Raw genomic sequence first — 12,801 nt, forward strand, 5'->3', positions numbered from 1 at the left:
CGATGGCAGAAAAAGATGAACTAAATAGAAACAGACTTACCTGAAAGACGAAGAGGCAGATGTGCGATGGCACCGCAGGCTGACAGGCAGTGATTCCCACTGGACAGCTCTACGACACGTCAGTGTGACGTGTGCGCGACTTACATGAATGCTGATTTAAAGCGGCAATGTCTGCACCTTGCAGGCTAACTGTTTCAACACTTAGCCTACATGGTCCAGATATTGCTGCTTTAAATTACCCATACTTGCCAACGCTCCCTGAATGTCAGGGAGACTCCCTGAAATAGGGGTGATCTCCCTCACTCCCTGAAGAGTCTGGCATTCTCCCTGATGCTGAGCCAGTACAAGACGTGGTTGGCTTCGCCATCTGTGGCATGATGACACAGTTCAGAAATTGTGTCCTATGTCTATGTATTGATGCCTATGGAGGTGGCCATTTTCATGGAGACCAAGATTTAATCAAAGACTGACAGGTAAGACAACATGACTTCAGTAATGGAGACAGAAATGTAAAAGACACTTCAATCTCTAGAGATTTCATTAGCTGCTTTAACGTATAGTTGCCTACTCTCCCGGAATGTCCGGGAGACTCCCGCATTTCTGGGAGACCTCCCAGGAGAGTAGAGCAACCTCCTGTTCTCGCACCCACAATAGAAAAGTTGGGGGGGGGGGACTTAATGACACAAATATTGTATCATCTTAGCCCCCGCCCCCTGCTGTAATTGGGCAAAATTGTGACAATCGTTTAGGAGGCGGGGCCAAAATGATACAAATCATCAAGCCCCGCCCCCGCACACCCACCTCCCTTGGGATCTCCTTGAAGCCAACGAGGAAAAGTTGGCAAGTATGAAATTACCATTCATGTAAGTCGCGCACACGTCACACTGAAGTGTCGTAGAGCTGTCCAGTGGGAATCACTGCCTGTCAGCCTGCGGTGCCATCGCACATCTGCCTCTTCGTCTTTCAGGTAAGTCTGTTTCTATTTAGTTCATCTTTTTATGCCATCGGGATTATTTTGTAGCTATGCCACTTGTTGAAATGGTCGTAATGGGTAAAACAACTACCACCGGTTGCGTGTCCTTAATAGTCCTGTAATATGTCATCGCTCAGTTGTAAAATAGCAGCCTGGTAATTGTAGCCTAGCGTATGAGTGATACTGTACATAACTATACAGGCAAATATGGGTTTATCCTGAGTAAAGGTGGAGATGGTGAGAAGAGGATGGGGGGGGGGGGGGGTGTTAATTACTATGGGAAACCTCTCTGCTGTAACTGTATATATGTCACATGACCACCTCCTGATCTCAGCTATCTCCATCACTCCCCATCCCTGAAACATCCTCAGTTCTGCATTACACTTGCGCCCTCTTATGGTCAGAGAACTGCACATCAACTACAAAATATTTCTGTAACACCATATTCCAGGGATTGACCTGTAACTAAGTAACTAAGTAGCTAACTTACTCTGTGTATAAATTAGTGGTGTATACATTGCTTGTCTCTAGAGCCATTCTGAAAATGATGCATTTCCTCTGGACCTACCATTGGACTATGGAGCCTAGAGAGACCCTATAGCTACTATCAGCCACCTGGTAGTTGTCTGAGGGCAGGTGTCACACATACCAAATTCACCCTTAACCTTATATCACCCTAACATTAGCCTAATGCTAGATTTGAACCTACACCAAGTTTAACCACAGAGCTAACTCCCATACAAGTATTAACCCAGCCCAATCCCGCTTAGCTTCCAAGATCAGACAAGGGGGTAAATGTATCATGGTCCGGTTTTTTCAAGTCGCCGGAAATTGGCGACTTTACAGCTAAAATTTAAAGCGGCGCTGGCTTGTAAAGCCAGGGCCGCTTTAAATTTTAGCTGCAAACTCGCCGATTTCTGGCGACTTGAAAAAACCGGACCATGATACATTTATCCCAAGATTGGGTTTGATCAGGGTGGTGCAGCTGTAGGCAAATCTTAACTAGAGATGCTCAGGATCGGTTCCCCGAGAACCGAACACCTGAACTTAGCAGATCCAAGTACCGAGCCGAGCCGACTCGGTACTTTCGCGTGCCCTCAGAATTGAAAACGAGGGAAAACGTCATTGTTGCGTCATCAGATCTCGCAAGTTTTGGATTCTATAAGTACCACCCTGCACGGCGATCCAGCGCCATTTCACAGAGGGACACAGAAGGGGTAGCACAGTTCTTGGCAGTCTCTAGTGCAGTTGGGCAGCGTCATACGTAGAAAAGAAAGAGGAGGGCTAGCAGTGCTCTACAAAGTCTACAGTAACATTCAGGAGAGCTGTCATTGCTCCATTGCTAATTGTCATTGCTGAAATAGAAATAATAGGGTTGACAGACTTGGTGTTCTAAATCTGCAGTCACACTGTACTTTGTTATATAGGTAAAACACAAAGCGGAAAGCCCCATTGCTAATTGTCATTGCTGAAATACCAAGAATAGAGCTGGCAGTCTTGGTCTAAATCTGCAGTTACATTTTATTGTACCATAGTTCACTCAGAACCAGAGGAGTTGGCAGGGTTCAGTGCTGAAACCGAAATTGTAATAATAGGGCTGTCAGTGTTCTTAAAAGTCTCCAGTGACCTTTTACTGTGCCACAGCTCATACATAAACAGGAGGGGTGGCATTGTTCTTATCACTCTCCAGTCTTAGTCATGATGATGCTAATCCCTCTACCTCATGTGCTAAAGCCTGTGTTCAAGTGCATAGTGGTTTTAAGTCAGGAAAACAAAAATGTAAATAAAAAGCTTGTACCCTTTTAAAGAAAAAAACACCGCACTAATAAAGGTGAAAGTTTACTGTAGAAAAACATAAAATTGCCAACATGCCATTCTACCCAAAATATTACCAAGCATATCAGCATCAGCTAGCTCCCTTCTCTCAGCTAGTTCTCAGCATCTGCAATCTACACTGTCATCATATTCACCCTCATCAGTGTGTACATCATCCTCAAACAATACTAATTCATCCCCGCTGGAATCCAACATCACAGAAGTCTGTGTACTTTGATGTAATTGCCGGTAATGACCGTCCTCATGGAATTTGTAGTTCATTTTACGGAAAAGCTGTCACGATTTTTGGGCAATTCTTTTAGATCAGACCAAATGTCATAATTTTGTGCAGACTCATCTGCATCACCACTGGGTGACTTGGGAAAGCTAAGTTTTTTCCTAGCAGCAATTTCCAGAGAAACTGAAGGAGGAGACGTCATTGTGTCATGTACCACTTGAGCTGTCAGCTTGCTGACCAGGAGCTCATTGCATCTCTTGAGATCCTAGTCAGTTGGAAAGAAAGAGAAAACATAGCCCTTAAACCTAGGATCAAGCACAGTTGCCAAAATGTATTAATCTGATTTCAAGATGTTGATAACTCTTGGATCCAGGCGAAGCAAATAAAGTATTTAATCTACTTGTGCTGCCTGGCTTCCTCACCACCTCTCCTCCGACCTCCCCTCAATCATTCTCGGTGACTTTAACTTCCCCATCGACAATCCCACCGACCCTGCTTCCAGCAAACTGCTCACCCTCTCTTCCTCCCTTGGTCTCACCCAATGGACCTCCTCCTCTATCCACTGCCTTGGTCACTCTCTTGATCTTGTCTTCTCCTACCTTTGTAATCTCTCTGACTTCTCCATCTCTCCCTTTCCTCTATCTGACCACCACCATCTCCTCTCCTTCTCCCTCTCCTCTTCTCTTGCTCCCCTCCCCCTGCCCAAACCTACTCTGTCCATACGCAACCTCGACGCTCTCGACCCTGTCTCTCTGTCCTCCTCTCTCGATACCCTCCTTTCTCCCCTTTCCTCCCAGGCCTGCCCCAACCAGGCGGTCCCTCTACAATCAAACCCTCACCTCCGCTCTGGATGCAGTCGCCCCTGCCCACTCCGTTCACCCCCGCTGCTCCAAACCCCAACCCTCGCACTCCAAATTTACCCACTTCCTCCAAAAATGCTCCCGTACCGCCGAACGTCACTGGAGAAAATCTCGCTCCCTGACTGACTTCTTCCACTTTAAATTCATCCTTTCATCCTACAGCTCTGCCCTCTCTCTCGCCAAACAATCTTTCTTTAAATCCCTCATCTCTTCCCAGTCCTCTAACCCCCGCCGCCTCTTCGCCACCTTCAGCACTCTCCTGGCCCCCTCCCCTCCCCCCCACCCCCTCCTCCCTGACTGCCTCCGACTTCGCCTCCTTTTTCTCTAAAATTGAGGCCATCCAACTTGAAATCTCCTCCTCCACTCTCTCTTCTACCCCTCCCACTCTTCCGTCCTCCCCCCCTAAACACCTTCCCCTCCACTCCTTCCGCCCCACCACGGGCGAGGAAGTCCACCGTCTCATTTCTTCCTCCCCCCTACTACCTGTCCCCTGGATCCCATCCCCTCCCACCTTCTTCGCTCCCTTTCCCCCACCACCTGCTCCCACCTCGCTCACCTCTTTAATCTCTCCCTCTCCTCCGGCATCTTCCCCTCCTCCTTCAAACATGCTCTCGTATCCCCCATTCTTAAGAAGCCTAATCTCGACCCCTCTTCTCTCTCAAACTATCGCCCCATATCTCTTCTCCCCTTTGCCTCCAAAATTCTCGAGAGGCTCGTCTGCAGCCGTCTCACCTCCTACCTTTCTGAACACTCCCTCCTTGATCCTCTCCAGTCTGGTTTCCGCCCCCTTCACTCCACTGAAACTGCCCTGGCTAAAGTCACCAATGACCTCCTCTCTGCTAAAGCCAGGGGCCACTTCTCCCTTCTCATCCTCCTTGACCTCTCTGCAGCCTTCGACACTGTTGACCACCCCTCCTTCTCCACACCCTCCAGTCTCTCGGCCTCTCTGGCCCTGTCCTGTCCTTGTTCACCTCTTACCTCGCTGACCGATCCTTCTCTGTCACCACCACTGAGTCTCTCTCCCCCCCGTCCACCCTTCCAGTCGGGGTCCCCCAGGGCTCTGTTCTGGGCCCCTTACTCTTCTCTCTATACACCTCCTCCCTGGGTGAACTTATCAGCTCCTTCGGCTTCAACTACCACCTTTACGCTGACGACACTCAACTATACCTCTCCTCTCCTGATCTCTCTCCCTCCCTCCTCTCTAGGGTGTCCGCCTGCCTCTCTGCCATCTCCTCCTGGATGTCCTCTCGATTCCTCAAACTCAACCTCACCAAAACCGAGCTGATAGTTTTTCCTCCCCCCCATACCTCATCCCCTGTCGACCTCTCCATCACTGTCGACAACTCCTCTATCTCCTCTGTCCCCCAACTTCGCTGCCTTGGTGTCACCCTGACTCCTCTCTCTCCTTTGGCCCCCATATCCTCTCTCTTGCTAAATCCTGCCGCTTCCAGCTGCGTAACATTGCTCGCATCTGGCCCTTCCTCTCCCAAGATGCCACCAAATGCCTTATTCACTCTCTGATCATCTTTCGCTTGGACTACTGCAACCTCCTCCTTACTGGCCTCCCCCTCTCTCATCTTGCTCCCCTTCGATCTGTACTTAACGCAGCCGCTAGGCTTATCTTACTCTCTCGCCGCTCCTCTTCTGTCTCCCCCCTCTACCAATCCCTCCACTGGCTCCCCTTCCCCTACAGAACTCTGTTCAAGCTCCTCACTCTTACATACAAGGCCCTCTCCAACACCACTGCACCCTACATCTCCACACTCCTATCTATTCACGCTCCATCCCGTCCTCTCCGATCTGCCAATGACCGTCGCCTATCTTCCCCCCTCATCACCTCCTCCCACGCATGTATCCAAGACTTTGCCCGCGCTGCCCCCCTCCACTGGAACAAGCTCCCTCCCTCCATCAGGACTTCCCCTAACCTGTCCAGTTTCAAACGGGCTTTAAAAACCCACCTTTTTCTTAAAGCCTTCCAGTCTCCCACTTAACTACCTACCTTATCCTGTGCCTCTCCCCCTTCTTTCCCCTTTCCTGCCTCCGTCCCTCTACTCTCCCTCTCTCCCCTGCGTTTCTCTGTCTGTCCACCCCTCCCCTTAGATTGTACGCTCCTCTGAGCAGGGCCATCTCTCCTCCTGTTTCCATCACTTCTAACTTTGCTCTCCAGCTACTTTGCCCTCCTCCTCGAGGGTCCTCCCCCCCCTCTGGGGGTCTCCCTGTCTTCCGCGCCCTCCTTTTGGGCCCCGTCATTTGCGGATACTCCCCCCGCCCTCACTAGCTGTGCATTGAGCTTACTGAGTTACTGTGCTTTATGTTTACTGTACTGTGCTGTCTCACCTTGTATTGTAATTCGTTTTTGTCCCTGTACGGCGCCACGGACACCTTGTGGCGCACTATAAATAAAAATTAATAATAATAATAATAATAATCTAGTTCAACGTAATTAACGGAATTTATTTCTTTCATTTCTTCGTTCAATTTCTCCTGCTGCTTTTCAAAATGTCTAATTAGGGGAATCACTTGACTCAAGCTAACAGTATCTGCACTCTCTTCACAGGTGAGTACTTACAGTGGTTTCAGCACCTTGCACAACACGGAAAGTACTCTCCACTGCGCTGGACTAAAGTACATTCCCCCTAAATTCTATTCTTATTGCAGCTGCTGCATTCTCCTACATGCTGTTGCAGAATCCCGAAAATTACCCTATATATTTCCAGACACAGACAGCATCTCCTGCATGTCATTTTTCAAAAGTTCTGTACCACCAAGCTGTGTGAGCAAAACAAGGAATGTTCTGGAATTCTCCCCGCTATAATGCTCTAACAATATTGGTGGAGTTATCAGAAATCACATATCCTCAGGCGAGTCCAAGCAGGATAAGCCATGTTGCAATTACATCCCTTAGTTTTTCAAACAGGTTGTCAGCGGTATTACCTCTGACCTGCACCATGTCTCGTCTCTGATAACCACCTCTCACTCCCGCCTACAACACTTCTCCCGTGCTGCTCCTTATAGAATTCCCAACCATGCTCAATCAGACTTTCACACAGCCTTCAAATCATTTTTGCTCTTTGAAAACCCATCTCTTTTTTAGAGGTGACCTTATCCCCGATAACACTATTCACACTAATGCACCCTCACAACTGTCCCAATCTCCACTCTGAGCCACACTCGCTCCTCTTGTTTCAGTGGTGCCCTCTTCCCTTTAGAATGTAAGCTCTCTAATGAGCAGGGTCCTCTGTACCCTTTGTTTTCATGTCTCCATTCATTTTGTCTTCCTTGTTTGTTCTTGTTTTACAAATGTCTTGTTTTATGTATGTCCTTGTCTTCCACACTGTAAGGCGCTGTGGGGCACTGTGGTGCCTTACAAATCTATGATAATAATAATAATAATAATAATAATAATAATATGCCTCTTAGTGAAGCCGGTGATACACAGATTAGCTGCCTCTCAAAAATGTGACGTTCTTGGGTACATGCTGCTGCTGTTCCTGCTGGTGAAGGCAAATCACCAACCCAGTGGGCTGTCACAGTTATATAATCTTTAGTCTGCCCAGTTCCACTTGTACACATATCTGTGGTTAAGTGTACAGTGGGTAGAGTGTCATTTTGTAGTCCAATAATTATATTTGTACGAACCTTCTGGTAGAGGTGAGGAATAGCTTTTCTAGTAAAATAGTGTTGTGATGGAATTTGGTAACGGGGACAGAAGACCTCAATTAACTGTCTAAAACCAGCTGCATATTGGACGCAGATCATCATACTTGCTTTCTCTTGCAAAGGATTGTTTAACATTCAATTGTTGTAAACTACTAGTAGTCTTCTTCTTGATCTGCTTCTGGGATGAAGATCCACCCCCAACAGCAGCAGGACGAATGCTCAAGGATTCTTCTGAGGACAGGGAAGGAGTCATCTCGACTTAGAAACTTGGATGCACGACTAACTCTGATCACTTGTGCGGATATTGATTATGAAGGTGTTGGGGGTAGATTGCAGGTGCCGGGATCTAGCTGAGAGAAGGGACCTAGCTGATGTTGGCTGCTTGTTGTAATTTTTTAGCATAAGTTTCTGATTTTCACAAAAGCTTTTCATGAACTCGCATCAAATGCCGTAACATGGATGAGGATCCTAGATGGTCAAGGTCCCTACCTCTACTGTCTGTGGCTCTACAAACGCTACAAATGGTTAGACAACTGTTGTCAGGATTTGTGTAAAAATAATTCCACTTATAAGAGGTGGATTTTTTGGTTTTATGCCCAGGCATGACAATGGCCTTGTTCTTATCACTGGCAATCTTTGTTTGAAAGTGTATGAAAATAATATTGTGACCTGTGTTGTGGTCAAAATTCACTGCAAATGACTTGAAATTAGTGTTATTGAGGTTAATAATAATGTAGGGGGAAAAAAGCGCAAAATTCTGTGATCTTAGCAAAAAAAATAGGGATTTTAGAAAAGATAGGGATCCAAACCAAAACACGAAGTTAATCCAGATCTAAAACCAAAACCAGAACACGGGGATCAGTGAACATCTCTAATCTTAACACAATGTCCATTTAAAGTGATGTGTGCCTTGTTCTTAATAGAAGTGTTCCACTTTCTTTTTTTCCTCCAGTGTTAAAATATAAACAAGCAAACAAATATTGTCCTTTAAAATGATGTGTACTTTCTTCTTAATAAAGGTGTCACTTCCTCCCTTTCCTCCAGTGTTAGATATAAAGAAACAAACAAAAAAAGATCATAGTGCAAACTGTGCTAACTCTTAGGGGGGTATTCAATTGACAGCGGGATCGCCGAAAATCCCGCGCTCTAAAAATATTACCGTTATTACGGTAATCCTGCGCGGGAAAACCGTTAATACGGTAATTCACTCACTGGATTTCAGCTCGCAGCTCAGGGAGCTGCGAGCTGAAATGCAGCGAGATATTACCGTATTAACGGTAATATTTTTCGAGCGCGGGGTTTTCTGCGATCCCGCTGTCAATTGAATATGGCCCTTAAACTTAAACAACTGAAATCTTTTTTTCTGATTTAAACTTCACAGCAGATATTTTCCAATTAAATTTCAAACTCATAAATGTCCTCATCCACAAGTGTAAAATCAATGTCCTTTTCTTTCCTCTCTTAGAGAGGTCTGACTTTATAGGAGTTATTCACTTTTTACAGATGAGCCAAACATTTCTGTATTTCATTTCACTTATCCCTCCACGGTTTGGGTTTATAAACAAATGAAGCAACAATAGTGCGATTTGCTTAAAAAGTAAAGAAATATTCCTTGTTTTTCCCAGTATGAAAAAAAATATAAAAACATTCCAGTGGCCTAGTGGTTAGCACTTCTGCCTCACAACGCTAGGGTCATGAGTTCAATTCCTAACCATGGCCTTATCTGTGTGGAGTTTGTATATTCTCCCTGTGTTTGCGTGGGTTTCCTCCGTGTGCTCCGGTTTCCTTCCACACTCCAAAAACATACTGGTAGGTTAATTGGGCAGGGACTGATGTGAATGAGTTCTCTGTACAGCACTGCGGAATCAATGGCGCTATATAAATAAATGGCGATGATGATGATGAATATCCAGTTTTAAAATTTCTCTCCAATCCCTATGAAGGTGGACTGTTACCCCATTAAGCATAACAGACATGTAAGGAGCGCAATCACTGCAAGATGATATCAGCAGGTGCCGCCACATTGCCTCACAGTGCTGTGAGTCTTTCAGGGGCAGTTCCCACCTGGTATCGGATCACATGTTCTCACCACCTCCCACCTGGTATCGGATCACATGTTCTCACCACCTCCCACCTGGTATCGGATACCCCGTTCTCACCACCTCCCACCTGGTATCGGATTCCCCGTTCTCACCACCTCCCACCTGGTATCGGATCACATGTTCTCACCACCTCCCACCTGGTATCGGATTCCCCGTTCTCACCACCTCCCACCTGGTATCGGATTCCCCGTTCTCACCACCTCCCACCTGGTATCGGATACCCCGTTCTCACCACCTCCCACCTGGTATCGGATCACATGTTCTCACCACCTCCCACCTGGTATCAGATTCCCCGTTCTCACCACCTCCCACCTGGTATCGGATTCCCCGTTCTCACCACCTCCCACCTGGTATCGGATTCCCCGTTCTCACCACCTCCCACCTGGTATCGGATTCCCCGTTCTCACCACCTCCCACCTGGTATCGGATCCCCCGTTCAAACCACCAACGCATTTCGATTCTGTGAATCTTTCTCAAGGTGTGGGGGAGAAGTGTTTACCCCAAATTTTTATACTTCTATACACCAATCACTGTGTAGCTTACACAGATTCATCTGATTAATTAATTAATATCCTCTTTTCCATTATATTACACATTTGTTCTTTGTAATACATTTATCTCTGCAGTAACATTCATCTTATATTTGATCTTAAAAAACATATAAATCCCAACCAGCCCATTAATTAAAGTGCTATAGCCAATAATTCTATACATCGGTCCAGGAAACTGACGGACGGGAGGCGGTTGTATAAATATAGTTTCCAGGGTCACTTTGCTGGTGTGACGGGCCCTCCAATCATGTAACCGGGGGATACTGTATCCACAGAACCCGGAGTACTACAACACCCATCATGAAGGTAATTATTTTCTTGCATTTGAAATACTTGTGTTCAATAAAAGTCCATTACTCTTTACCCAGAAAGAGAGAACTAGTGGTGACAATTGCATCAAAAATATAGGAATTTTATTGTACAATTGGGCAATACTGAAAAACAGAGACATTTCCAGGGCCAAATCTGAAAAGCCCTGGTTGGTGCATGGAAAGCAGGGACAATTGGCTGCTAAGAAGAGTCTACATCAGTGGTGGGATTCATCTGGTTCTCACCGGTTCACCAGAACCAATACCTAATTTTAGGCTCGGTTCGACTAACCGACTACTGGCTGAGTCCACCCATTGCGTTGGTGGGGGGAGCAGGCTCCTTGAAAACAAAAACAAAACTCACATCTCTGCGGCGTCGGCACCTCCTACTCCCTGCTACATCCGCACTGAATGTCGGGCGTGACATCATCGTGTCACGCCCGACATTCAGTGAGGAGCGGTGCAGAGAGGAGTCGGTGGCAAGCAAGAAGAGAAGAAGACAGAAGACAAGAAGAGAATAAAAGAGAAGAAAGAAGCCGATAGAGAAGGTAAGTGAAGGAACGGAGCAAGGGGGAGCAAAGGAAGACAGCATGGCAGAGTGTGATGAAGAGAGCCATTACTCTGGCATAATATGAACTGGGGGCATTACTGTGGCATAAAATGAACTGGGGGCATTACTGTGCTATAATATGAATATAACATTAACAGATTTTTGTCAGGTAATGTATTCTTTAATATTTTTTCTTTAACATTTTAAAACTCTTTCTTATAACAATCTAGTTTTGTGTATCTCTTTTATTGTTCTTATTTGAGTATTAAATGCATGAAATATTAGAACACCTTTCGGTATATATTTTTGTATACTTTAAATGGTCATTAGGGCAGAGAACAGGCTGTTAGTTTATTTGAATCCCACCACTGGTCTACATATAGTGATTCCAGAATGTGCACATGTATTGGTAGTGTGTGGTCCATATGTGAGGACGGTTTATCTCTACTGGGTATCTCTGGGTCCTCGGCCCCTTAGGAGAATTCCTCCATGAATCTTCCATGGAACGCAATGATTTGTTCTAGAATGGATCTCAGCTCCTCGATGGGGGGCAACAGGGACAACCTGGAACATGGAGACATCAATGTTTCAACTCAGATCATTGGTTCTTCTGTCACTGTGTCCTGATAATCTATTGCCTCATCTCAGTATACCCCCTCCTTCCTCTGCCCCATGTCATTATACCTCCTCCTGTCTCTGCCTCGTGCCATTATACCCCTCTCCTTCCTCTGCCCCATGTCATTATACCTCCTCCTGTCTCTGCCTCGTGCCATTATACCCCTCTCCTTCCTCTGCCCCATGTCATTATACCTCCTCCTGTCTCTGCCTCGTGCCATTATACCCCTCTCCTTTCTCTGCCCTGTGTCATTATACCTCCTCCTGTCTCTGCCTCGTGCCATTATACCCCTCTCCTTCCTCTGCCCCATGTCATTATACCTCCTCCTGTCTCTGCCTCGTGCCATTATACCCCTCTCCTTTCTCTGCCCTGTGTCATTATACCTCCTCCTGTCTCTGCCTCGTGCCATTATAGCCCTCTCCTTTCTCTGCCCTGTGTCATTATACCCCCCTCCATACTCAGCCCCATGTCATTATCCCCCCTTCTTCTTTCTATCCCCATGCTGTTATACCCCCTCCTTCCTCTGCCCAGCCTGTGGTATTATACCATATTTCACATGCATGTTCTGTGTCTGTACAGTAATAACTCCTCCCTTTCATTTGCATACTGCAGTCCGCAGCATTATACCGGAGAAAAAAGGGTATTTGAATAAAAGTAAATGACTAGAACTGAATAAAGGGATTGAATAGCAGCATGTGTCTGTATCGCACACATATCTTTATACACATGTAGTATATCTGCACCTGATGTGGTAGGTTCCCTCTACTTGTCCAAAGTAGCTCCCAGCACACAGTACGATGCCCGTGTCCTCCAAGAGACGATGGCAGAAGAGAACATCCGGGTCTAGACCTTGGCTCTGTGAAGAAGATCGGACATTCGGTGAAAGTGTCTGTATATAATACTAATGTATATATAATTCCTTTCATCCGTACATTTATTGTAATTATTCTGCTTTATTAATGCTTTAATTAATAGCTAATATGGTCTACATAAATAATATCTGTGACAGGATGGACCGCCTATACCACCCTGTCTGTTGTTGCTGGGAACCGGCTGGCCTTACTTTGCCACCGTTCCCTTTTCGTTATCTGAAATGCGCCCTCTAACCGCAGTATTAGGGGCTTAGAA

The 12,801-nt window shown here is 46.2% G+C and overlaps 1 protein-coding gene across 2 annotated transcripts in view; it reads right to left on the minus strand.

Annotated features, from left to right (window-relative positions):
• Window positions 1-10,500: 10,500 nt before the first annotated feature.
• LOC142157997 (alanine aminotransferase 2-like) overlaps window positions 10,501-12,801 on the minus strand; it is a 93,686-nt gene continuing 91,385 nt past the window's right edge. For both annotated transcript variants that reach the window (XM_075211509.1, XM_075211510.1), the window contains exons 12-13: window positions 12,417-12,529; window positions 10,501-11,621 (exon numbers count right to left, since the gene is read on the minus strand). In XM_075211509.1, coding sequence (XP_075067610.1) covers window positions 11,531-11,621; window positions 12,417-12,529 — 204 coding nt within the window. In that variant the 3' untranslated portion in view covers window positions 10,501-11,530. The remainder of the gene's footprint in view (window positions 11,622-12,416; window positions 12,530-12,801) is intronic.

Source organism: Mixophyes fleayi, chromosome 5 (assembly GCF_038048845.1).
Source record: "Mixophyes fleayi isolate aMixFle1 chromosome 5, aMixFle1.hap1, whole genome shotgun sequence".
NCBI lineage: Eukaryota > Metazoa > Chordata > Amphibia > Anura > Limnodynastidae > Mixophyes > Mixophyes fleayi.